The sequence below is a fragment of the Loa loa genome (genome assembly GCF_000183805.2).
Source record: "Loa loa unplaced genomic scaffold supercont3.28, whole genome shotgun sequence".
NCBI lineage: Eukaryota > Metazoa > Nematoda > Chromadorea > Rhabditida > Onchocercidae > Loa > Loa loa.
This window is the reverse complement of record NW_018108208.1, coordinates 338,104-361,946: the sequence shown is the minus strand read 5'-3', so window position 1 is coordinate 361,946 and position 23,843 is coordinate 338,104. Positions and strand designations below refer to the sequence as shown.

Genomic DNA, 23,843 nt, shown 5'->3' with positions numbered 1-23,843 from the left:
TTTTTGTTCAGCTTTTTAGATATCTATACGTTAACCAATACCTTGGGGAATGAATGAATACCTTATTGTCATTCATATGGGTAACTGAAATTATATTTATCGAACATTTTATGAAGATCTAATGTTCGGTTTCCCGTATGAGTGCCGAATCACTCATGTACGAAAATAATGAAAGGAAACTTTTACATACGAACAAGTACCAAGTAATTTCAACCTAAGACTGTGAAGTTGAGTCTATGATTAGTAATGATTAATAAATGATAAAACTTTAATACAAGCATTAGTTGCGAAACAGATTTTGTTTTGCCTTTATAATGAGTGTATTTAGTAGGCAAAATGCAAATATGCGTTAAGATGGACATAACAGGCATTTAGCTAGAATTTATGTGGAACAATTAAGAAGTTAAGAATTTTCTGAGATGTTTCCTAGTAGGAAAATTTCCGATAAATTGTGTCTTTGTTTCGAAAAGCAAAAATGCCGCCACTGTAAGAAAATTGAATCGTGATAATGATAATATGCATAGATACAGCTGTGATTTGATTGCGCTGAAAATCAATTAATGTAAGGCGAAGACTGGCGATCTTTGCCCTTTTTGCAAGCAAAAACTAATTTAACTGAAATTTATTGCAAAGTTTCCTCAACTTTAGCGTTTTCTCCATGAAAATTTTTATTTCTGGTGTTACCAAAAAAATTTTGTTTTTGTGCATATGGATACTATTACTTGACTGTTTGACAAAATGAGAGAAAAAGTAAACTAACTGCATATCAAGTTAAAATTCTGTGCCACATAAACTATTGCATAAACTTACATGGAGATATTCTTGAAATTTTCAAACTTCAAACACAATTTATCTCTGGTCAAATTTATTTAGGCTATTGATTTTTTTTTCTCGAAATGTATTTCACCTTCTCTTCTATTGTTGCTTTCTTTGACCGGATTTGTATCTGATATATCTTCTGACAGCATGCTAAATGATATACACTTCCTGTGGAACTCAATTGATGTGTTATTTTAAAAAAAAATTGTCTCTCTCGAACTTGGCTATAGAGTCATTATCAGTATTGGTATCATTAGTCCAGTAAAAGTCGCACAATTCAAAGTACTTTTTATGTGCTTCCATGTAGGTAAAAGTTTTAAGGGATTTTGTTCATCATTTTGAAGCTTATGGCATTAAATTTTTAACAATTTATATACTCAGTAAAGGTTGTGGGAAAACTGGCGATGTTACACGAGCTTCTGCTTACTGTAGCAGTGAAAATGGGTTTCATTTGGGGACAGGTATTGGTACCACCGTATACCAATCTGGCACTTGATAGGAAGATTGAAGCGTCCTCAACGTGTGGTGAGCTTAATGGACAGCCAATAAAAGAAATTTTTTGTCAGATAGCTGGTAAATTTTAATTTACTTTCTTCTTTTATTGTCTGCTTAATTAATCGGGAATAGATAATGTTAAGCTGAGGAAATGGCAGAGTACAAAATATGGTTGGAATAAGAAATTAAAGTTGGCTGGTTGTTTAATCATTGATTTCTGTAGAAATTTATGCTTCTCAGGCTCAAGTCAATATACTCCTTTAAATCAATATTCGTACAGTACCGGTGAAGATGGCGTTTCCGTTTTTGCCGAACTTAAAATGGAAAAGCAATCTTTTGTTCAGGTAAGATTTCCCTGCCAAATAAGTAGAAAGTTTTTCTGATAAGGTTCCATACCGATAATTTTGATCAGAATTTGAAAATACTACTTTTTACACCATCAGTTCCTACTAATAGCTAATACCCACTGATACTGTATTGATGTTCAGAGCAGTGAATCTCAGCTCGCCACATTCTTTTTTTACAGGGTGGGCAAATGTGCGATTTTTGTCAATCTAACAGTTCATTTGCGCATCCAGCAACAAATATGGTTGATGGCAGAGCAAGCTGGTGGCAAAGTCCGCCACTAAGCCGTGGGATGCAGTACAATCAAGTTAACATTAGTATTAATCTGGGACAGGTAAGTTGCTCTGCTTGCAAGCCGGTTGAAAAGTACCGAAAATGCTGAAATTTAAGAAAAACTGAGTTCTCTAGATTGAACCCGAACAAAAGACTTATTAATAGTTCATAGTAATTTGAGGTGGAAAAATTTAAATTCGATGGGTTTGATGGGTAGTCCTAATAATTAATGAGGGAATTCGATAAGAAAGAAACTGGGAAAAAGTTGAACTAAGACATTTCACAAATGAGAAATTCTTTAGGAATTTCATGTGGCTTATGTATGGATTCAAATGGCAAATAGTCCTCGACCAGGATCATGGGTGCTAGAAAGATCTGTTGACGGTGGAGAAACTTATATGCCTTGGCAGTATTTTGCCGAAACGCCTGCTGAATGTGATCGCGTCAGTCCAGTTTCAATCTATATTACGATTAGCGGTTTTTCCTCATATTAAGTTTCCTAAATAGCACTATGATGAACCACAAATTCAAAGTTTTCAAGCGATTTCAGTTATTCGGACGTCATACACTCCAACCAATATTAGAAGATGATACTGTTATATGTACCCACGAATTTTCTGGAATTCATCCCATGGAGAATGCAGAGGTAAAGTTCTTTTTAGGAGCCTAATTAGAAATATCTCATGATTCAAGCCTCTCTGCATTTTGTGAATATTTGGTTTAACAACTTCAATGATAAATTTTATTCTTTAAGAAAGTACAAATACTTTGAAATTTCTGCTGGAGAAAATAGAAAGAACAGAAAATTTTTCCAGATAATGATAAATTTGCTTGAGAACCGACCAGGAAAACACAACTTTAGTCATTCTGAAGTTCTTCAAAACTTCACTCGTGCAACAAATGTACGGCTAAGGCTTCTACGTACCAAAACGCTTCATGGCCATCTAATGGATGTCAACAGACGAGATCCCACAGTGACACGGCGAGTTAGTCTCTTTACTGCTAAATGAACGTTTTTCAACTAATCAAAAATATAGACATCAAAAAAACAGTACTCATACAATGACTTTTTTGATGTGGTGAATCTTAAACTTCTGATATTCTATGATGTAGTGAGAGTGGTGGCTTAGTACGACCGCATATTAATCCCTGATAGGCGCTTCATTTGAACCGACTCTTAAACCTTAATTTCGAAAAGAGATCAAGCATAAGAGAAAAATAACGTGGCAGAATGAGTTGTTCGTATGAATTCTAAGAAGTAGATAAGCAAAAGTGATTCAGTCACTTCCATTGAGTTACTTCCATTCAGTCTCCAAGACGTGGAGGAATTTGATGATTTCTGAAGCACATTGCAGTATTTCTATGCAATCAAAGAAATCTTTATGGGAGGTCGTTGTGTTTGCAATGGACATGCGGATACTTGTGATATTCTTGACGTTCGACGTTCCAATATACTCCTTTGCAGGTTCATATCTTTTGTCGAATCCTCAATCCCTTCGTTATTTTTCTCTTTAAAATTATCGAACAGAAATGAAGTGCATAAACACTAGTCTTTTCTATACGCACAAAACAAAAAACTTAAGTGAAAAAAAGGGGACAAAAATTTGGAAAAAGGCTATCCTATTTAAAAACCAAACGATTTTTTCCAATCTATGTTTCAAGTGATTTCCTATAGAATGAGAAAAAGAAAACCAGTAGATATGCTTTAAGCCTTTATTATCAAATAGTTTACTATTATTGATGTCATTGCAGATGTGAACATAATACCTGTGGAGATCATTGTGAATACTGCTGCCCAGGATTTGAACAGAAAATGTGGCAACGAAGCAAGGAAGGCGCTGAATTTGTGTGTGAACGTAATTCTTTCGAAATTTTTCACTACCAAAGTCGGGCAAAAGCGTAATAATTGCATCATTGAGTCCAGCTGAAGTTATCCATCTCAGAAGTAAAAATACTTTCCCACTATAGGTCCATAAATTATATGCATTTAGAACTCCCTTGACCGCGGGATTTTAAAGCTACTGGTTTGAGTATGTTCAACGATAGAGAATAGTCACAGGATGAAGGTGCGCAAATTATTTGTAATTTCGATAACTATAGCGTGTAACTGTTACGGGCATAGCGAGGAATGCGTTTACGAAAAAGAACTTGACAGAATGCATTCAAGCATAGATATTCATGGAAGCTACGATGGAGGCGGTCGTTGTCTAAACTGCAGAGTTAGTCATTTCATCTTTTCTATTTTTTTTTTCGTTTTTTAATTTCTATATACTACTTTGCAATTCTCATGTAACAAGTTAATTAGTTTCAAGGTTTTTTTTTTTTTTTTTAAAAACAAATTTGCAGGACAATACAGAAGGCATAAACTGTAACAAATGCGTCTTTGGATACTATCGGCCACGAACGAAATGGTGGAATGAAACAGATGTATGTCAACGTAAGTTCTACTTGCGTTTTGGAATTAACTAAAATTTTACGTCCATCAAAAACTGTTTGGGCATCTATCTATTAAGATCCTCTTGATGTTTGAGACGCCACACATCTGGAACACAGTTATGGCAGGCTCGAGTTTCTTGAGCTAGTTTTGGTGGTATGAAATTGAAAGGAAATTTCAACCTCATATCTGCCTCACATACGTACGCCATGTCCTTGTACCTTGCAGCTGTTTCGACCTCTACTAATTGTTGTCGAGGAAGAAATGAGTCAGCATTAATTTGGCAAAAAGTCATGTTTTTAGGTGCTCGTTAAAAAGTCCAACACCTAACAATCGTCTTTTTATCGTTTTTCTCCTCTGCCAAACTTTTGTTTCTCCACATCATTACAAACTTCATCTGATCCATATGTTAACATCCGTTCTAACGTTAGCCTGAATTGGGCAGTTTTGTTCTTAGTTGGTAGAATATGCTACTGATTGCCGCTGGAATTTATGCGAAGTCATTTCCGAAAGTCATTTGGTATTCAGGATATACGTTATCCCTCACTTGGCCTTTAAATATTCAGGCCGTTTGATGGTGATCTCAAAAATGATTTTTTTTAAAAACTTCGCAAACTTTACGACATGTTTGCGCATACGAAAATGTCACAAGATGCTTTATTGATCTCATGGGAAGTATGGATGATATATGTTCCCTGAACATGTGTGAATGCATTAACATCTCTCGGAAATCAAGCACTCATTGCTTACAGAGTCAGTATGGTAAATGAACAGAGTAATTTTTCTAAATGTAGTGTGTTTTTCAGCTGTCAGGTGCAGCTCTGCCTACCTTGACCTTATCATTAATAGTATGAAAGTTCATACTCTGCCGTCGAAGTATTCCTATACCGACAGTTTGAATGGTGTAACTAGATCTAATGAAACTGAGCCTTCCGTGCTTGGAAGTATTGTCTCAACAACAGTTTTCATTCCAGTCTGTCTTAAAACTCCTTTCTTTCATTGCCCAAAAAGTGTTGCAAAATCAAAGAGTCGACTTCCACATTACAGCTTGTGTATGCGATCCCACAAAACATACAGGAGATTGTGAGGATGAAACAGCTCGTTGTTTCTGTAAGCCTCAGTTCACCGGGATGAATTGTGATAGATGCGCACCTGGTCACTACTCGCCTCCAAAATGTAAACCTTGCGATTGCTCTGTAAATGGCACTTTGGATGGTAGTTGCTTGGTACTGTTCTCTATCGCTATTTGAATTCTGTTTATTTCCAACTACTATAATAATCAGCCTTTCAATAAGCATATAAATTATATATTGATGGATGACAGTTGAGTCCAGTAAAGGATTTTAAATTACTTGATTTTCTGCATTTAGTCTGAAGTACTGTAATGAAAGGTTCACTTTAATTTGTTGCTTGTTAATTAATCCCTTTAGAAGCATCGGAAATTTTTCAGCCTATTAATGGACGTTGCCCATGTAAAAGTAATTACGGAGGAGAGCTTTGCCAGGAATGTGCACCAGGTTATACAAACCTCACAGCCGGGTGTATCTGTAAGTTATTGTTACTAAATGAGAAATCAGAAAAAATCTTGAATAACTGCATCTGTTTTTCAAATCTAAAATAATTCCTTGTTTTTGATCTGTGTGACTGCTGAAGACAATTATTATTCTTTTTAAAATATCAGCTTGCAATTGCAATGAACTCGGATCACTGCATAATAGTTGTAATGAAAGCACAGCACAGTGTATATGCAAAACCAATTTTGCTGGACTTACGTGCGATAATTGCGCTGATGGATACTTCGGCCATGCTTTGTGTGAATGTAAGTTTTTGATACTACATCAGAAAATATTACCGTTAAAGTCTACTTCTCTATCTTGAGCTAAATCACTTCAGATTGCAATTGTGATACAATCGGTACGGAGGACGGTATTTGTGACAAAGAGACTGGTGCTTGCCTGTGTAAGCCTGGATTCTCTGGTTCTCGATGCGATGAGTGTAGCTTAAATTTTTATGGGTATCCATACTGCAAAGGTATATGTTTTGGTTTTTAAGCTTTGGAATTTCTTAATACCATTTCATGTTGATTATTAAAGTTAACTCGGTTGTTGTGGTGAACTTTCGGTATTTTAGAATGTGGATGCAACGCACCTGGCTCGAAGTTAGCAGAGTGTGATCGGAAAAATGGTGATTGTTCATGTTATGCAAATTTCACCAGTAGAAAATGTGATCGTTGTGCTGCTGGATTTTATGATTTCCCGAATTGCAAGCCATGTTCGTGTCTGACCATTGGCTCCAAAGGAATGACTTGCGATAACAACGGACAGGTTCGTCAGCTTCTCCATAATGCTTTTTATTAGGTTTGAATGTCTTGAATGACCAAAGAACTATGTTGGAATAATTGCACGTCCAGTTTATGCGTAGATATTATTTAAGTTCACGAAGATTATTTGTTTTCAGTGTTATTGTAAACCGAATTTCCAAGGTGAAAGATGTGATCAATGCAAAACGAATTTCTACAATTTTCCGATCTGCGAAGGTATATATGTTTCATACAACATCTTACTTTTATAATATCAAAACAATTTATTATTTTATTAATTTCATACATATTTTTTCTTACTTCCAAATGTTGCAGAATGTAATTGTAATCCAAAGGGGGTAGTGGCGGGTTTTGCTGGTTGCGATAAGGTTGAACCGGGTGAATTATGTACCTGCAAAACGCATGTTGCGGGTCGTATATGTGATCAGTGCAAACCGACCTACTGGGATTTGCAATATTATCATGAAGATGGGTGTGTACGATGTGATTGCAATTTGGCTGGTACACTTTCGGGACTAAATGAATGCAGTATCGAGGGAGGACAGTGCAACTGTAAAAGACATGTCGTTGGTCGTCGATGCGATAAATGTGCTGATGGATTTTTTCAACTAAAAGTGCATAATCAGTTTGGATGTCAAGGTATATTTGGCTTGATACTTGTTGATTATTATATAAGTTTCAGCTTTAATAGACAACACTTTGAGAACATTATTGCGAACAGCTAAAAAGTCTTACCAGCGCATTTACATTTTCTGGAAATTCTTGTAATTTTCAGCTTGCAATTGCGACGTTGGTGGTGCATTGGGAGCTGGCTGCGATATGCAAACAGGGCAATGTCGTTGCAGACCTCGGATCACTGGTCAGAAGTGTGACAGACCGATCGAAAATCATTACTTCCCAACACTGTGGCACAACAAAGTGAGTATTTTAATATTTTCTCTAGACCAAAATCTATACGATTCATCGAAATTACTACCACTTCATGATGTAGCTGGTTTTCCGGATAATCGTTTAGTAATACTTCGAAAGAGGCCTCGAAAGATACAACTGGTCAAATTCTTCAGTCTGGTCCAGCAGTCATCGGCTTGCAATGATTCAGACACTCATTCTTAATCTTATAACATGAATGTTATTGACCGCTTTGTTCGAAACTGTGAGACTTGCGCGCAAATCGCTCATATTAAATTATGTGTAATTTTATTCATTCGTAGTACGAAGCGGAAGACGGCATATCGATGGAACAAAATTCCGTGCGTTTTGCCACCGATAAAAACAAATTTCCAAATTATTCATGGAGGGGATATACGGTATTCTCACCGATCCAAGAAGACGTTCTGTTGGATATAGTAGTTAGCAAAGCCAGTCTTTATCGTGTTCTTTTCCACTACGTTAATCCAACCGATGTTCAAATTGATACCAGTGTTGCGGTTATGCCTCTTTTCACGCATACTCAAGGTTAGCTTCTATCAGAACATCACTTTTATTTATCTGGTAAAGTTGTTATCACTTCTTGTTGCATCACTTCCGTTGTAGATATGGAGCAAAGAACCAGGCTGAACCTTTCACCAACATCTGAACCAACAACCGTAGCTGTCAATCCCAAACAACCATTCATCTTAAATCCTGGAAAATGGCGCATCAAGATTTCAACCAAACAACGACTTTTTCTGGTAACAGAAACATGTTGGTGCTGTCTTACGAATTTAGTTCTTTCTCTTCACTGAATATGAAAATTTCAGGATTACATCGTACTGCTGCCCTCAGAATATTACGAAGGGACGGTCTTGAAGGAGCGGATTTTTGAACCATGTCAAGTACTTGATTCTCAGAACACAACATGCTTTGACTTGTTGTATCCACCCCTTCAAATTGCATCACAAGCAGACACTATTGAAGATGGATTTATGATAGAAGAACAAAATGACAGTAACACAATACAAATTGATGAGGTCGAGTAAAATCGTTAACGGCATATACCTAACAATCACGAATCTCAGAAAATATCAGGCCTCATAATACAAGAGGATAAGGAGTATTGCCTTAAGCAACTTGAATTAAATGCATTTGATAGTGGATCCCTAAAGTAACTTGCAGATTAAAGTAACTTGCAGATTCCGATAGAGAACTTGTCTGCCATTTTCGGTGAAACAGCATTTGTGCGGGCTAACAGCAAAGGTCGTAAAATTCGCATGTCCTTAAAGGTCCCAATAAAATTTCATGTTTTTTCCAATACATTCAATCCTTTTCATTAAGTTAGCTCTCTACCGTACGAGTTTTCTAGGTACCAGAAAATGATTATTATATTTTCTTACTGGAATACTACAACGCGAACCCAAAAACAATTCCGCTAACTTTGGAAGTGAGGCAATACGGTCAGCTTCTAATGAGGGAGAGCATTATCCTTAAACACTGCCCATATTCGTCAGTTTTTTTTTGAACATAGTTTTTATTAGATTAATAACTTAAGAGTAGTTTTATTTATTTATTTTTTTATGTTTTATTAGATAACTTAAGAGTAAGAGTAATGGCTTGAAGCATTATCCTTGCCTAAGAGATCATAGTTCCATTTCCCGCTGCAATCCTTCCATTCTACAGTTGCTTTTGCATAACTTTCTATCAAAATATCCTACAAAGAAGCTTGTTACTTGCACTAGCCCTTGATCTAGATGTCTTTGATCTCCGGTTATCCCGAAAAGCTTTTTGATTCTGATGAACAGGGATGTCCTTTTGCTTCCTTATGATTAGACAATAAGTTTTTTCTGGATTTTTTCAAAAATGTTCCAAATATTTATTACTTATTTACTGATGCAAGCCATAGATGATAATGATTTGATAAATGAATATTTCAGGACATTTTGTCGTGATATCGCATCATCTGATGCTGGTGTTGCATTGATGCATTTGAAAGATGGAGAAGATGTAGCTGTTGCATTAATTGCTGAACCAAAATATGAATTTAGTTTAGCCGCAGCTAATCTTATTAGAATGGGAGATTGGGATGTCAGCTATCTTCGACAAGTTAGCATAGAACTATTTTACACATTCTGAGCATTATAACAAAGCCTTTTCTTTTTCAAGCAGCAGGCTACTATTTTTCACTTTCACGTATTATAGGTCCCTGTATGTATTCGTAAAAATGGACATTGTATGAGTCAGTGGTTTCCTCCTGTAGCAAACGGTATTCTGAACGAAGCTGAGTCACAGATGAATGCGAATAATTCAATCAGCGGTGAAAAGTTGCCGTTTATCGTTGCCAACCCGAAAGAAGTTCAAGTTATAGCCCTCGATGAAAACATGGTATGATACGTCTAATGCATACTGTCGAGAATGAAACGTATTATTGTTTACTAATAGTAAGCATCCTTATAGGGTACAGTAGAAATATCTGGAGTAGTACCATCTCATGACCATTATGTTTTCATTGTACAGTACTTCAATCCGGACAATACATTGCTAACTGTAGACGCTACGGTCCAGAATGGTCACCTTCATCACGGTATACTTTATTGCTTCATCTTTTATTTCGGAACCATTTGGTTTCTTCAACTTTGTTCTTTTTGTTTAACTGAAACTAATATTTATCATTCAGAAAATATAGTCAAATATGTCAGAGCAAAATATCTTTGCATTTTCAGCAGAGATACTATTTTCTTACTGCCCAACTGTTATTGGTTGTCGGGCAGTAATTCGAGACAAAGAACGGAAAGATGTGATACAGTTTTTCATTGATGATAAGTATACTGCGTCATTCTATTTTAATGAAAGCCAAAAAGGACCGTTGTACATTGCAAGTTTATCAAGTTTTATTTATTTATGTCCCAAGAAATTATTGTTTTCTGTTCTACATCTTTAAATGGACATATTGTTCTCGATCTAAATATTGTAGCCGTTCTACAAATTACTGAAATTCTCATCTAATGTTGCAAAACAAACTGAAATGACATTCGTTTTTTTTCCTTTTTCATTTTTCCTTATTAATGCACTTTTATGTAGGACTCGATAACATCCCTGCCATTCCATTCATATAGCGACACATTATTGACCCCATTGCCTATCGATGTCTCTATTCAGTATATACAGGAATGCAGTTTGAATAATTTCAGAAATGAGTAAGTGCTCCTCTTGTGAATCATTAAAGAAATTATTTACCAAATTTTGATGCTGGAACTATTTTAGGGAATATCTCCAAAAAAGATTTTTGTTTTGAGATTTGTAGATTTAGCCAGTTTTGCCATTGTTTTCGAACTTCTGAAGATAATAAATAAGGATTACATTATAGAAATTCATTGTAGATGATAATTTAAATCGTTATAGTCCGTCAAATGTAAGTGAATACTGTCGTCAGAAAGTGTTCTCCCTAACTTCCGAGTACAATATGGCAGCACTTCCATGTGAATGTAGTTCTCAAGGCAGTACAAGTTTCATGTGCGAAAAATATGGTGGCGAATGTTCTTGCCGCCCTAACATAATAGGACGTCGATGTGATCGTTGCGCACCTGGCTATTACAGTTTCCCAGATTGCATTAGTTCGTTATTTTCCAACTTTCTTTTGATCTTTGTTAAATTTAAATTTTTGTCTAGAAACACTGAATTTCAGAATGTAAATGTCCAGACAATCACTTATGCGATGAGAATACCGGTCAATGTTTCTGTCCATCACATGTAGAAGGGAAGCACTGTGACAGTTGCGTACCCTACGCCTTCGGTTATGATCCTTTAATTGGTTGCCAGCTGTGTGGCTGTCAGCAAAATGGTTCAGAAGCACGGCAACTTCAGTGTGATCCAGACAATGGACAGTGCTTGTATGTTATTCTTCTATCAGCTCTTTATCACTCTTCAATACCTTATTTTGGAACGAGGTTGAGAACAATTTCATAATATACATGAACACTGAACTGTTTGGCTCATGATAAGAGAAAAAAATATCACAGGTGCAAAGCCAATGTTGGTGGTAGGAAATGTGACAAATGTTTACCAGGTTTCTATGGCTTTCCACACTGTTACGAATGCGCATGCGAAATAAAAGGTACCACCGAAGAAATTTGTGAATCAACTAATGCCGCTTGTAAATGCAAGGTAGATCTTTCATTCTATATGTATTTTGTTTCATTGTCTGAATTGATTCACTAATGAGGTTGCTTAACAAATATCCTAACAACTGCGTTAATATAGAAAAATGTAATTGGTGAAAATTGCGATATTTGTCGTCCTGGTACTTTCGACTTACGTGCATCGAACTCTGATGGCTGTGCGGAATGTTTCTGTTTTGGTGCCACCGATCGCTGCCGATCTTCATTTCTTCCCGTTTCTTTTGTAATATTTCATCACATCATTGTGTATAATATCATAAAAAATAATTCACTGATTAAAAAAATGTTTTCTTTTGATAATTCTTGATTTCGTAAAGGTGAATTTCGATGAGGAAGCATGGAAAGTGCATCCGAATGAATCTGTACTACATTCGCATGGTAAGGTAGTATATGAAGCGAAAATTGATGGTAAAGACGATGTTTATTTTTTGGCTCCAATAGGATCAGACCACGACTTCACTACTTCTTATGGCTTACAAGTAATATTTTCCTAAAGTTTTCGTTGTCAATTGAAGTTTTTGTAAAATTGGTATTTTGAAAAGCGCACTACTGTTCATTCTTTCAGCTGTCTTTCGTGATATTATCCAATCCGCGAGATGGTGAAACCAAAATGAGTTCTGCACCTGATGTTCAGTTGGTTGGGAATAATACAGTACTGGATTTTTGGGCTCGAGAACAGCCAGCTAATCCACGAATACCATTCAGCGTTGAAATCAAACTTTTGCCTGTAAGTTTTAGATGCCAAATGTTTAATGTATGTGAAGTTGCAAAGCGTTCTTTTATTTTGTTTCCTCGTCTATTCTACGTTCATACCGTTTCGTTGTATTCATTACGGTCTGATCTTTATGATATGACTAATTATTAATTTAGGAAAATTTCATGGAATCGACAGGGGAACCAACGACTCGTGACACTCTGATGATGGTGTTACACGACTTAGGTGAACTTAGGATTAAGGCTTGTTATTATACGAATTGCGAACTGGCGGCAGTTAGTGAATTACAACTCGAAATAGCTAAGGATGATCAAGCCACTGGTGATAGTTACACAGCTTCTTCTGTCGAAATATGCCAGTGCCCACCACCTTATACTGGACTTTCTTGTCAGGTACCAAAACTTGACTCTGCTCCAAAAGTAGATATCAAATTATAATGAATGCTAAAAATTTTGCAGGCGTTGTAATATTGGTCAAATTACTGAAATTTTTTAGCAATGTTCTCCTGGTTATTACCGCGTCAATAGCGGTCGATATCTTGGTTCCTGTGTCCCTTGCAATTGTAATGGTCATTCTGGCAGCTGCGATTCGACTACTGGAATTTGTTTCGATTGTGAGCATGACACTTTTGGCGATCATTGCGAATTTTGTAGGGTAGGATTCTATGGTGATGCCATCAAAGGAGGGCCTTATTCATGTTTGCCATGTCCTTGTCCATATGCTACTGATACGAATAACTTTGCAACAAGTTGTCAGGTTAATGTTTTCCATTATTTTCGTTATTACCATTATTTTATTCGGGAAAGAAATTTTAACAGACAGTGATGTTCAACAAGGTATAAGTTTATTTCTTCAGCTTCGTCCAGGCTTTTCATTTTCAAAAGGAATAGCAATCTGATTGTATTTTTGCCGTTTAAAGGTCAGTGAAACGGGACTATTAGAGTCATGCTTCTGTAAGAAAGGATATACCTCTGATCACTGTGAGCGATGCGATGTTGGATATCATGGTCAGCCTACTGCAGTCGATGGTTCTTGTCATAAATGTGACTGCAATAACAATAACGATCTTAGTGTGGACGGTTCTTGTCATCCTATAACCGGTGATTGCTATCTTTGTTTAAATAATACCGATGGTGCACACTGCGAACATTGCAAACCGTGGTTTTATGGTGATGCTGTGGAAGCTAAAAATTGTACAGGTAAGAGATAAGTTACATCATTGCAAGGGTTTTTTTCTTTTTTTTTTTATTATAACAAAATTCAGTTAGAGAAGGACATTCTGGAAATTTTCTCCTAATTTTGTGCTTCTCGTTTTTTTTTAATTTTTCGTTTCTGCATCAACACTCACTCATTTGTGTTAGATTTCTCCGTTGTTTGATTGAAAGTGAGAGAGAAAAAATTGAATTGATGAGTTCTTTTTTTGAGATTTTTTTCTCAAAGTTTTACAGACTGTGCATGTAATCAATGCGGCAGTTCATTATGTGACAACAGATCTGGAAGATGTGAGTGCTTAGCGAATGTAGAAGGAGAAAAGTGTGATCGCTGTGTGGTAAATTCTACTTCTTTTATTTGACTTATAACTTTAAACATTTCAAAATATAGTGAATGGATTTCCTTAACTATTCATAAATATTTGGATTAAAAAAATGGCTTCATTAGATGAACGCATGGGGTTTCATGCGATGCCACGGATGCGAAATGTGCAACTGTGCCTTGGCATCATCAAGCCCTCAATGTGATGCTGAGACTGGACAATGTTCCTGTATGCCTGGAGCTGCTGGACAAATGTGCGAAATTTGTGAGTACGGCTACTGGAATTATGGACCTACCGGATGCTCGAGTTTGTTTTAATACTGATGCTTCAATTCTAATTTCTGTTTCTGTGAGAGAAAATTTGCTTTTCTCAACTAAATTCTTTGTTTTATTTTCCTTCCCTAAATTTTTCGTGAATTCATTGTTTAATGGTGGTTTAGATGAAGGAAATTTATATTTAAATTCTTTTCTGAAATGTGGCTTAACCAATGTCAAGTTATTGTTAACAGTTAAGGATGAACTGTAAGTTGTGTTCATGATTTTTAATGATGAAAATTTTAGAATGTGATTGTGAAGCAGATTTATCGATGGGAACAGTGTGTGACGTTAACACAGGGCAATGCCATTGTCAGGAAGGTGCTACCGGACCTCGGTGCGATCAGTGCGCCTCACAGTACCTGCGAATACCAAATTTTGGATGCCGATGTGAGTTGCTTTGTTCACTGTTTTTAATGAAAACTGGGAAAAAATAAAGAAAAAATATTTCCATAGTTACATATCCATATAGTATTCTGCTGAGGTGAACTTTTCCCTACTTATAAAAAGTGCAAAAATAGTTGCTAAAATCATTGTGACTTTCTCTTTGAGAAATACAGTTCAGAAGTAAAATCATTTTAGTGTGCGATGAATGTGTTCACTCAGTGATGTATGATCTGGACAGATTAATCGATACTGTTGATTTTGTTAACGGAACAATCAACAGTATTTCAACGACTGCTCTTACGGGTTCTCGTCTTAAACGTATTCGTAAGAAAATCGACGATTTGAAGGTGTGGGAATTACTCTATGTTTATGTTGTCATAATTTTAGAAATTCCTTTTCTTAAGCATATAGTAATATAAAATTGATGAAGAAGTGGCTTATGTTAAAGTATCGACATAAAGCATAGTCTGAGCATGGCATCTTAATATGTAAAAGGTTTATAGTCGGTAATTTTAAATCACATGAACTCAAGTGATGTGGGTGTTGAAAGTTTATCTAGCGATGTATTTGGTGCAATTTCTGATGTTGTTGGTGTAGTTGTTCGTGCAAATCGAACTTTGGATACACTTAGTGCCACGGATAATGCTATGAATGGTATCATCAACAGAGCTAATATCGTAAGTGATTAATAGTATTATATAAAAGAACAGGAGGATCCTACAGGATTTTCATCCCATTTACAACAAAAGTTTCGGGGAAAAAAATTTAATGAGATTACTGGATTGGTAATCGGAGGAGATATGAACTGAGATGGACAATTAATTTGTAATATTAGATTCCTCAACTTGGTATTAATGATAGAAAAAAGTACGATATCGGCTATAAATGAGCTCCGAAGGGCCTATTTAAGACAGGTAGTTTTACTGATGTTAAAGGAGTTATACCACCATGAACGGAGTAATTCTACTGAGAAAATGAAGCTTAAATTAACAATGCTGTCATAAGAAAAAGTTGTTGAGTACACGGACTATTACAGGAGGCTTAGTTGTCATTAATGGAATTGACTGCAATTTTTCTGCTTTGTTTTATAAAAATACATCTCGTGATTGTCTGGATCTTCAATTTAAATCTTAGTGAAATCTTTTACTTTCATTTCCAGTTCAGAAAATGATTTAGTTACCTATGCGCAATTAAGATGCGATTACACATCCTTTGCATCGCTTTTTTTTTGGAGGATATATGAGATGCAGTATCTTGTATTTATATTGCAGTTTCCATCGGATGTATTTGATCGTGTTGAAATGGCAGCATCAATTGTTGATTCCTTAAAAAATCTTGCCTTCTCACTTGGCAAAGATTCCAATGCTGTAGATCGTCAGGAATGGTTGATAGTTTCAACCTCGCTTTTAGAAAAAATCCGTGATGCTACGAACGAGTTGGTTTTCCCAAAATACTTTTTAATTCTCTTTGTAAATTTATATATCATTTATTCATATCCCAGCACAGTTGACTTTTGGCCGTTGCTATCTGTTGGTGTTTTACTGTCTCTTATCATTATCACAAAACGAAACGCTGCATTATAGTCAAATATTCCTATCGGTTAATGTATCACATTGTTTCTTTTTTATTTTAAAAAAAAAAATATTTAGTAAAGAGACGAGGGAACGAGTGCAAGATGCAGAAGATGAAATACGAAAATTGTTGAAACGTATGAAAGAGCTAAAAGATAAAGGAAATGTGATACATGCAAAGTACTTTAATGTGAAGGATCAAGTGGACACGCTAATAAATAACATTACAGAGTATCGTTCCTTTCTTTATCAAGTGGCCAGTTCGGTTGAACATAGCCTTCAAGTCAGTTACACTTTTACATTTTCTTTCTTCTCTAAAACTCCTTCCTCTACTCCTTCTTGATAAAATCTTTCATTTCGCTGCTATGTTACATTATTGTATTCCAGCGAGTGAATTACTCAAACATACGTCGTATGGATTCGATACAAGCTGGAGTAAAAGCAGGCGAAGCGAAGATCAAAGAAACTCATGCATTTATCAAAGATCTAAAAGCAACCTCCGAAACCTTCATAAAATCATTAAGTAATTTGAACAAAACGCTTCGCGAAGTAATGAGCAAAGTTCAAGATGTGTTCGGTCAGCTGAATATTATGAATGGCAGATATCGTCATGGGCGGATACGTAGCATTAATAAGGTTACTGCATCATTTGTCCACGTTTTGTGGATTTAGTTGAATTCGCTTTCCTAACAATCAAATATATGGGATTATGAGAACAGTACTTCTAAAACAAATTAATTTCCTAAAAGCTGTTTGAGACAGTAAAGTGTAAAATATCGTTAGCGTAACCTACATCGCTGTTACAGAATGAATACAGGAACAAGTCGAAAGAACTGGAAACTGAGGCATTATTTTTATCATCTTTGTTTGGTAGAACGCGGACCGAAGCAAAGAATGCGATAGTAGCTGCTAATGGATACAAAGAATTGATGGAACATTTGAAAAAAGCACGAAATATGACAAATCAAGCATCCTTAAATGCAGAACAAGCTAAAAGATTCCATGAAGAAGGAGCGGTAATGGTTAAATATTTAGAAGGAGCATTTCTGCAGATCTTACATGTGTTGTATTAGAAATCGAAGTTATTTTTGAGTTTCCCAAAGGTTTCAAAATTTAATACAGGCAGCATCAGCGAAAACACTTCGTGAGCAATCGGCTGATTTGCTACGTTCTGCCGTTGATCTAAAACTGTCAAGTATAAACAATGTAGATAGCTTGAAAGTCGTTTTCTTCGAAAAAGCGTCAAAATTACAATTCCTTATCGAGAACCAGAAAAGAATCCTAGAAAGCCTTCGTCCTAAATTCGATGACAGAGAAGTGGTATGTTTTTATGTAAAGTAATTGAAAGAATGCAGTAAGGAATATTCTTCTAGAAAAATTTTGCCTCACTCATTTATTTTCCATTGTAGATGCATTTCTCGAAACATTTGAATCAACAAACAATTATTCAGAATGCAAAATTAGAACATTCTCTAAGTACTTCGGAAGAGGCAAGAACAAGAACTGACGGTGCCATTTTCTTATTTGATCGGTTCAAGCCCGATTTGGAAGAAATGATTAGTCGTAGCGAGAAGCTCGTTGGATCAGTTTCAGTCTCTGCTAATGATGTTGATACTGCTAGAGAGCAGATTTCGAAGGTGAATCAGGAGCATCATTATCACGCTACATTGGTTTGCATACAGTTATTGGAAAAATGATTAGACGTAGCACATAAATTAGGTTTGATTTAAGCTGGTAAACGAAAGTTCACCGATCATGGCAAAGCTAAAAGTGCAGCAGAACGCAGCTTCAAATACTTCAGCAACAATAGAACATTGCCGTGAAAAGCTAAATTTGTTAAAAGAAAAGATCGCTCTCGCACGAGACTTGGCCAACAGGGTTTGCTTGTTCTCATGTATTGAATTAGATATGTAAATTGCCTTGCTGTATTTCTTTGAAACAATAGATAAGTTCGAATCACCAAATTACAGATCAAGTTGGGTGCGCATTTCGAAAAAGGAAGCATTTTAGAGTTGCCATTACCTCCGCGAATAACGCGTTCTGCAGCATACACTAACATCGAATTTTTCTTCAGAACGACGAACATTAGTGGTATCATTGGCTGTCATTTTGAAAATTCACTCTGGACAAATAGTTTCGAAAGTAGCAATTAACGAAGATGAGAACTAGAAATATTTACTTCTATTTAGGTTTATTATTATTCTTTGGTAATGAAGTTGGCGTTTCTGGAACACGTGCTGTGCCAACCGATGATTACATTGCTGTTGAAATAGAAAAAGGTCATTTGCGAATAATTGTTAATCTTGGTGAAGCACCCACACAACTGGTTTCGGATTCGTAAGTTTTTCCAACTTTCGAGAGATAGTCGTAAATGATATTAATTAAAGAGCTTTGAAAATAATTCATGTCCCTCCTTTTTCTTCTTTTTCGTTCAAGAACAACTGAGGGAAAGTTCTCATTTTATCAGCAGTTTGAAAATTATATCAATCCAATTTGATGTGTACTATATCAGATCTGAATGCGGTTTATGTAATTGGCCATCGCTCCGTTAACTTCATATTTCCATTTTCTAGCTTTGTCGCTGACGGCAATTGGCGAAAAGTTGCTGTAGATCGTGTTGGCAAGACAATTAAACTACGAGTATCATCAGCAAATTCCGCAAATTACGAGGAAGAAAAAACGAAAACCATAGACGGCTTCAAATCGATTCTCAATCTTCATCAAAAGAAAAGCCGCTTATTTATTGGCGGTATTGTTCCCGGTGTGAATGTAAGGAGTTTATTAATGCTATAATCTAAAGTATAATTATCATGCGAGGTAGATTTCTTTTTTTCAATTAATTTAAGAGGATCTATAGATTTCACCGGATGTACACACTCGCGAATTCACTGGTGATGTCGAAGATTTGCGTATTCACGGTGAAACAGTCGGTCTGTGGAATGCCAAAAAAGGAGGTAATTACAATGTACTGGGTGCGATGAAAAAAATTTTTGCCACTTCGTTGACCGATGAAATTGGTTCGTCATTATTCACTCTACCTGCTGTCATAAAATATACAGAGTTAAATATAAATCTTAAGTTTGACCACTTAGTTCTTTTAGTCAAAACTTAATTAATTAGAGGGTTTTTGGAAAGATGATACTTTTCAAAGCTTGAGAATATTTAAAATAAGTTTCTGTGTACGGTTTGGTTTAAAAAACGTATAAATTATAGCTATGATGTTTTGTAGCATTGAGCTTTAATGGAAATGGATACGCCGTTCACAAACTGGGTATTTGGAATCCACGGAAGCAAACAGTTTTCTCTTTGATCTTTCAGACACATTCTCCCGACGGACTATTCTTATACCTTGGAAAAGAAGTATGCATTATATAGTCGCTTCTGTCAGCAATTTCAAAAAGTATTTCATTTTTTCCTTTGAAATTTCCAATACTTAAATATTCAAATTTCGATGTTTCTTTAGCGTGATTTTCTATCTCTTGAACTACAAGATGGTAGAGTGAAGCTCTCATTTGATTTTGGTTCGGGTGTTGGAAAACTGACAACTACGGATAATAATTACAACGATGGCAAGCCTCATTCTGTGTACGTGCACCGATTAGAACGTCATGCTCGTATGCGGGTAGATGATGATGATGTTTCGGAAGGTGATTCACCTGGTACAATGTTCGAACTCAGCATATCTGATGTTCTGTATTTGGGCGGTGTGCCGTCCGATGTTTCGACGTTTGTTCTCTTCGTTTTTCTTTTTTTGTCTTCTTTTTTGTGGCCATCAGTTTCAACCATTCTAGCGATGAAAATGCAGCGTGACAATGATTAGTTGTTTTAAAGCATGTCCGTCAAAGTCATTAAAATCGCTCAGGTTTTATTCTGTACCGTATTACTTCCGATCTCATGAAAAGGGCTAACATATTTCAGGACTATCATTTCTCTGGATATTCCTTCTCATCTAGTTGTAGTGTATAAATCCATCAAATAAGTGGTTGTTCTCTTTCTTTCACTCGGCAATATGTTTTATCTACCCATGCCCCTTCGGCAGACAGCGTATCAGTAGCGTTTGCTTTTTCTTGTGATCATGACAATAATATTGTAAAATTCTCCCACACTTCAGCTCCATTTACTGTTGTCATTACTTCGCTGTGATAACATGTTGCATGGACAGTGTCAACGAAGTCCAAGTCCTATAGTTTGTGTAAGCGTGATGAACAACAAGGCGTAAATGGATGTATTGTAAGAAATTAACTCCAGCTATGCAGTGATCTCTTTCAGACGCACAGCGGTTGTGCCGATGAATGGATGTATAAAACATGTGAAGCTGGACAATCGCTTAATGGATCTGAGTAAATCAAAAACGGCGAAAGGAGTGCAGCTGGGATGCAACGCTCGAAATGTACACGTTATTTCAATGGTATCGGAACATTCCATCGCTTCTTTCAGCAGTTTCAGTACTAAAAAAGATCGTCTTGAATTGACATTCCGATTTAAAACAAAACGACCGTCTGGTATTCTCGCATCTGTTATTTCCGACGAACAGGTTGGTTTTTCAAAATGTTCTAAAGGCAATAAAATCTACATCCGATGTTTGACCAAAGTGCATGTCTTTAACAGCAAATATTTTACCTGAAGTAAATTCTGCTTTATAGATGGTATATCAACCAATAACAACGAGCGTTATAACCATTGAGAAGTTGAACCATAAATTCTTAGACAAGAAGAGCATGATAGGGAATAAGGTTACCAGTTTACACTATCTGGTTGGGAACTACAAATATAATGTTCAGGAAGTGCTCTTCCAAGTGCGTTACCAGAATGGATTTATTTTGGCTGAGTACGGGTCTGACAACAAGGATGTTGCTCAAATCGAATTCAGATCAGTCGCTGATGGGCAATGGCATTACTTCGCAGCTATAGTGAAGCCGGAAAGTATACGGCTGGATTTGGATGATCTTTATTCAAGTGAGATTCGGAGGACTGTTGCTGATAATGAGGTTGATTTCAATTTATTTTTAAAACACTAATTTGCATTGTTGCTTGCTATTATTTGTAAAGCACTGGCATACTTTGAATCATATTTGTTTTATTTATTTCACTGGCTGCAGGTAATCGGTGTACCGATCATTGTGCAGTTTGGTCAGTTATTGGATTCCAATTTACATTTCGAAGGATGCATTGGTGATGCAACATATAATGGTCAATTACTCGATTTTACTGAGGTGAGTTTTTTGACGATGCAAGATACATTATTATCAGCTTATGAAAAGGAAAGAATGGAAGTACCCGTATCATTCAACTGCAGAGGGGACTTGGACTTTTTGTCTAGTTTTCAAACTCTTTAAACAGTTTTCTTTCATAGTGATACTATTGCAGGCATCAACTAAAGGGGTAAGTCTAACGGGCTGTTCTTTTCCGGAAGACATCTCGATAACAGATATACCTTTTGGACAAACAACAACGAATGAACCTATGAATATTGCCATACCTGGAATAAACAGCATGCAACTATTTGTGACAAAAACCGATAAAGAATTCACTGCAGACAGTGTCAGTTTTAGATGCATTTCGAAGATCATGACATGAATAACTCAGTGCTTATGTAAACTGGTGGACATTTTTGGATAATTCTCTAAATATTTGTTCATTTTTAGAGAATATCATCCGGAACATCATCCCTCTCAAGACTAAGAGGAATTGCTCGCAAGTCAGATGAATGTGCATTTTTGAGACAGTCCCATGGCGATAGGCCAGATTCCAGTGGTACTCGATTTGGTTTATCTCCTTCATCACGTCTTGAATTCGATAAGCCACCTGCTTCGTTTGATAAAAAGTAAGTTAAAATACTACAAGGCAGTCCAAATGTCACTTGTTTTGTAAATAATTATTTATCTGAGGATAAGGGAAGTAGAACTTTCAGCTAGTTTCAATGTAAATTTACAGCAGCCTTTTCTCGATACAATTACGAGCTACGGCGTCAAATGGAATAATTATGTTCGCGACGAATAACAGACATACTGATTACATAGCCTTATATCTCGTCAACGGCATCGTTCATTTTGCTTACAATTCCGGATCAGGACAAGTAATGAATACTCTCATTTCATTATCTATTCTTGAAATTCTAACTTATTTTGTTTTTTGTTGACCAATGAGAGTTATCGCCAATCTTACTTTGTTAAGGCTGTTCTAAAATCAAGTCGAAGTGTGATGGATGATGAATGGCACAGTATAAGAGCGGAACGCGAAGGCCTTGCGGGAACATTATATATTGACAACGTAATGGAATCAAATGGACAGTCTCCTTCTGGAACTAATGCAGTTGATACTCAACCACCAATCTATATTGGAGGACTTCCATCAGATCTTGTGCCTTTTGCATCCAGAATATTACCAGTATGTTTTTTTTCCAAACTTAAACAGTGATAGCGGAATAGTAAAACTCTATTTTAGTCTCATTGAAATGATTTTGTTAATCAGTGACAGTTATTACAAGTTATTACTACGATTGAAGGGTGCTAAATCGGTTTTTGGTGGATGTCTCAGAGATTTCAAGCTTAACGAAATGAAGTTTGATGTGCCTCCAGCAGAGATTGGTACAGTGCCATGCAGTCAATACACTGAAGAAGGATTATATTTTGGAGAGAATGGTGGCTACGCTATATTAAACAAAAATCTGAAGGTATGGGATTTAGATGAATCGCAATATGAATTGTAATTAAGCACCATTTTATGACAAATCTGAAGTAGATTTATTTCAGCGTCGTAAAATAAACTTGATGATACTACACTGTGGTAAATGTATAGAAAGTTGCTGGTATCTAGGAATTGATAGGTAGCGGGTGACATATCGAATTATAAAAATCAAAATACCGCAAACACCTCGCGCACTGGCTATATCAGCATGTCAGCTCCAAATTTTTAAAGTGTTGCGAGAATCTCAGGACTGAAATGAATAAAGGCTGATATCTCGATACAGTGTTAGATTGTTTCCGAGGTCTTCAGCAGACCGGCTGATTTATTTCTAGCATCCTCGATGCATTCGAAATCCATCTGAGGAGTGATGTGTATTCTTGAGATAGTGAAATAAAGCGGAATATCCTTCTTCTACTTTTGCTGATATGTGCAGAACCACCATATGTAGGACTAATCCCTTTTATATGCAGATCATCTCAGTATTAAACGTCATTAAACCTCAGCTGATAACAATACACTGACTAAGCAAAGCTATCTCTACCATGATTATAAGTAACACGGACCGCTGGAGAATTATTTATCCGAAATGTGCGAAATATTACCTTAATGAGCTAATGAGGCAGTTAGATTCATGGAACATATCAAGGATAAGCAGATCAACCATACTTTAATCATTATGCCGCCTGACTGTTATGGAACTGATATCATACTGAGTTCGCTCACTTGATGGCGGAGGAAGCAAAAAATGAAAAAATTGTCCTCTGGCAAATGGGTATGCCAAATGGAGTTAATTTTGACAGGTTGACCTGATATGATCAACTTTCTTGCCCTATATTGTCCCTTTTTGTCCCTCTTCTAA

General features: G+C 36.2%; 1 protein-coding gene across 1 annotated transcript in view; it reads left to right on the top strand.

The window, feature by feature from the left end:
• Window positions 1-1,223: 1,223 nt before the first annotated feature.
• LOAG_16917 (laminin alpha) overlaps window positions 1,224-23,843 on the top strand; it is a gene marked incomplete at its 5' end in the record, with an annotated part of 24,190 nt that continues 1,570 nt past the window's right edge. Inside the window, 63 exons of the mRNA XM_020449571.1 lie at window positions 1,224-1,392; window positions 1,555-1,658; window positions 1,841-1,993; window positions 2,235-2,375; window positions 2,483-2,578; window positions 2,748-2,918; window positions 3,288-3,397; window positions 3,685-3,788; window positions 4,033-4,151; window positions 4,279-4,369; window positions 5,414-5,592; window positions 5,817-5,913; window positions 6,048-6,185; window positions 6,260-6,397; window positions 6,497-6,690; window positions 6,824-6,902; window positions 7,002-7,325; window positions 7,462-7,604; window positions 7,898-8,141; window positions 8,220-8,356; window positions 8,426-8,635; window positions 8,798-8,887; window positions 8,968-9,107; window positions 9,536-9,704; window positions 9,801-9,983; window positions 10,056-10,182; window positions 10,322-10,473; window positions 10,680-10,795; window positions 11,001-11,212; window positions 11,284-11,488; window positions 11,618-11,762; window positions 11,859-11,999; window positions 12,094-12,255; window positions 12,342-12,503; window positions 12,647-12,883; window positions 12,987-13,247; window positions 13,411-13,690; window positions 13,940-14,040; window positions 14,151-14,331; window positions 14,586-14,729; window positions 14,922-15,073; window positions 15,230-15,403; window positions 15,998-16,161; window positions 16,376-16,580; window positions 16,685-16,933; window positions 17,104-17,313; window positions 17,420-17,617; window positions 17,749-17,934; window positions 18,029-18,175; window positions 18,268-18,388; window positions 18,487-18,634; window positions 18,871-19,066; window positions 19,155-19,314; window positions 19,527-19,657; window positions 19,761-20,023; window positions 20,567-20,831; window positions 21,079-21,285; window positions 21,397-21,510; window positions 21,665-21,838; window positions 21,943-22,121; window positions 22,232-22,373; window positions 22,472-22,684; window positions 22,803-22,970. Of these exons, the coding sequence (XP_020306886.1) occupies window positions 1,224-1,392; window positions 1,555-1,658; window positions 1,841-1,993; window positions 2,235-2,375; window positions 2,483-2,578; window positions 2,748-2,918; window positions 3,288-3,397; window positions 3,685-3,788; window positions 4,033-4,151; window positions 4,279-4,369; window positions 5,414-5,592; window positions 5,817-5,913; window positions 6,048-6,185; window positions 6,260-6,397; window positions 6,497-6,690; window positions 6,824-6,902; window positions 7,002-7,325; window positions 7,462-7,604; window positions 7,898-8,141; window positions 8,220-8,356; window positions 8,426-8,635; window positions 8,798-8,887; window positions 8,968-9,107; window positions 9,536-9,704; window positions 9,801-9,983; window positions 10,056-10,182; window positions 10,322-10,473; window positions 10,680-10,795; window positions 11,001-11,212; window positions 11,284-11,488; window positions 11,618-11,762; window positions 11,859-11,999; window positions 12,094-12,255; window positions 12,342-12,503; window positions 12,647-12,883; window positions 12,987-13,247; window positions 13,411-13,690; window positions 13,940-14,040; window positions 14,151-14,331; window positions 14,586-14,729; window positions 14,922-15,073; window positions 15,230-15,403; window positions 15,998-16,161; window positions 16,376-16,580; window positions 16,685-16,933; window positions 17,104-17,313; window positions 17,420-17,617; window positions 17,749-17,934; window positions 18,029-18,175; window positions 18,268-18,388; window positions 18,487-18,634; window positions 18,871-19,066; window positions 19,155-19,314; window positions 19,527-19,657; window positions 19,761-20,023; window positions 20,567-20,831; window positions 21,079-21,285; window positions 21,397-21,510; window positions 21,665-21,838; window positions 21,943-22,121; window positions 22,232-22,373; window positions 22,472-22,684; window positions 22,803-22,970 (10,515 nt within the window). The remainder of the gene's footprint in view (window positions 1,393-1,554; window positions 1,659-1,840; window positions 1,994-2,234; window positions 2,376-2,482; window positions 2,579-2,747; window positions 2,919-3,287; window positions 3,398-3,684; window positions 3,789-4,032; window positions 4,152-4,278; window positions 4,370-5,413; window positions 5,593-5,816; window positions 5,914-6,047; window positions 6,186-6,259; window positions 6,398-6,496; window positions 6,691-6,823; window positions 6,903-7,001; window positions 7,326-7,461; window positions 7,605-7,897; window positions 8,142-8,219; window positions 8,357-8,425; window positions 8,636-8,797; window positions 8,888-8,967; window positions 9,108-9,535; window positions 9,705-9,800; window positions 9,984-10,055; window positions 10,183-10,321; window positions 10,474-10,679; window positions 10,796-11,000; window positions 11,213-11,283; window positions 11,489-11,617; window positions 11,763-11,858; window positions 12,000-12,093; window positions 12,256-12,341; window positions 12,504-12,646; window positions 12,884-12,986; window positions 13,248-13,410; window positions 13,691-13,939; window positions 14,041-14,150; window positions 14,332-14,585; window positions 14,730-14,921; window positions 15,074-15,229; window positions 15,404-15,997; window positions 16,162-16,375; window positions 16,581-16,684; window positions 16,934-17,103; window positions 17,314-17,419; window positions 17,618-17,748; window positions 17,935-18,028; window positions 18,176-18,267; window positions 18,389-18,486; window positions 18,635-18,870; window positions 19,067-19,154; window positions 19,315-19,526; window positions 19,658-19,760; window positions 20,024-20,566; window positions 20,832-21,078; window positions 21,286-21,396; window positions 21,511-21,664; window positions 21,839-21,942; window positions 22,122-22,231; window positions 22,374-22,471; window positions 22,685-22,802; window positions 22,971-23,843) is intronic.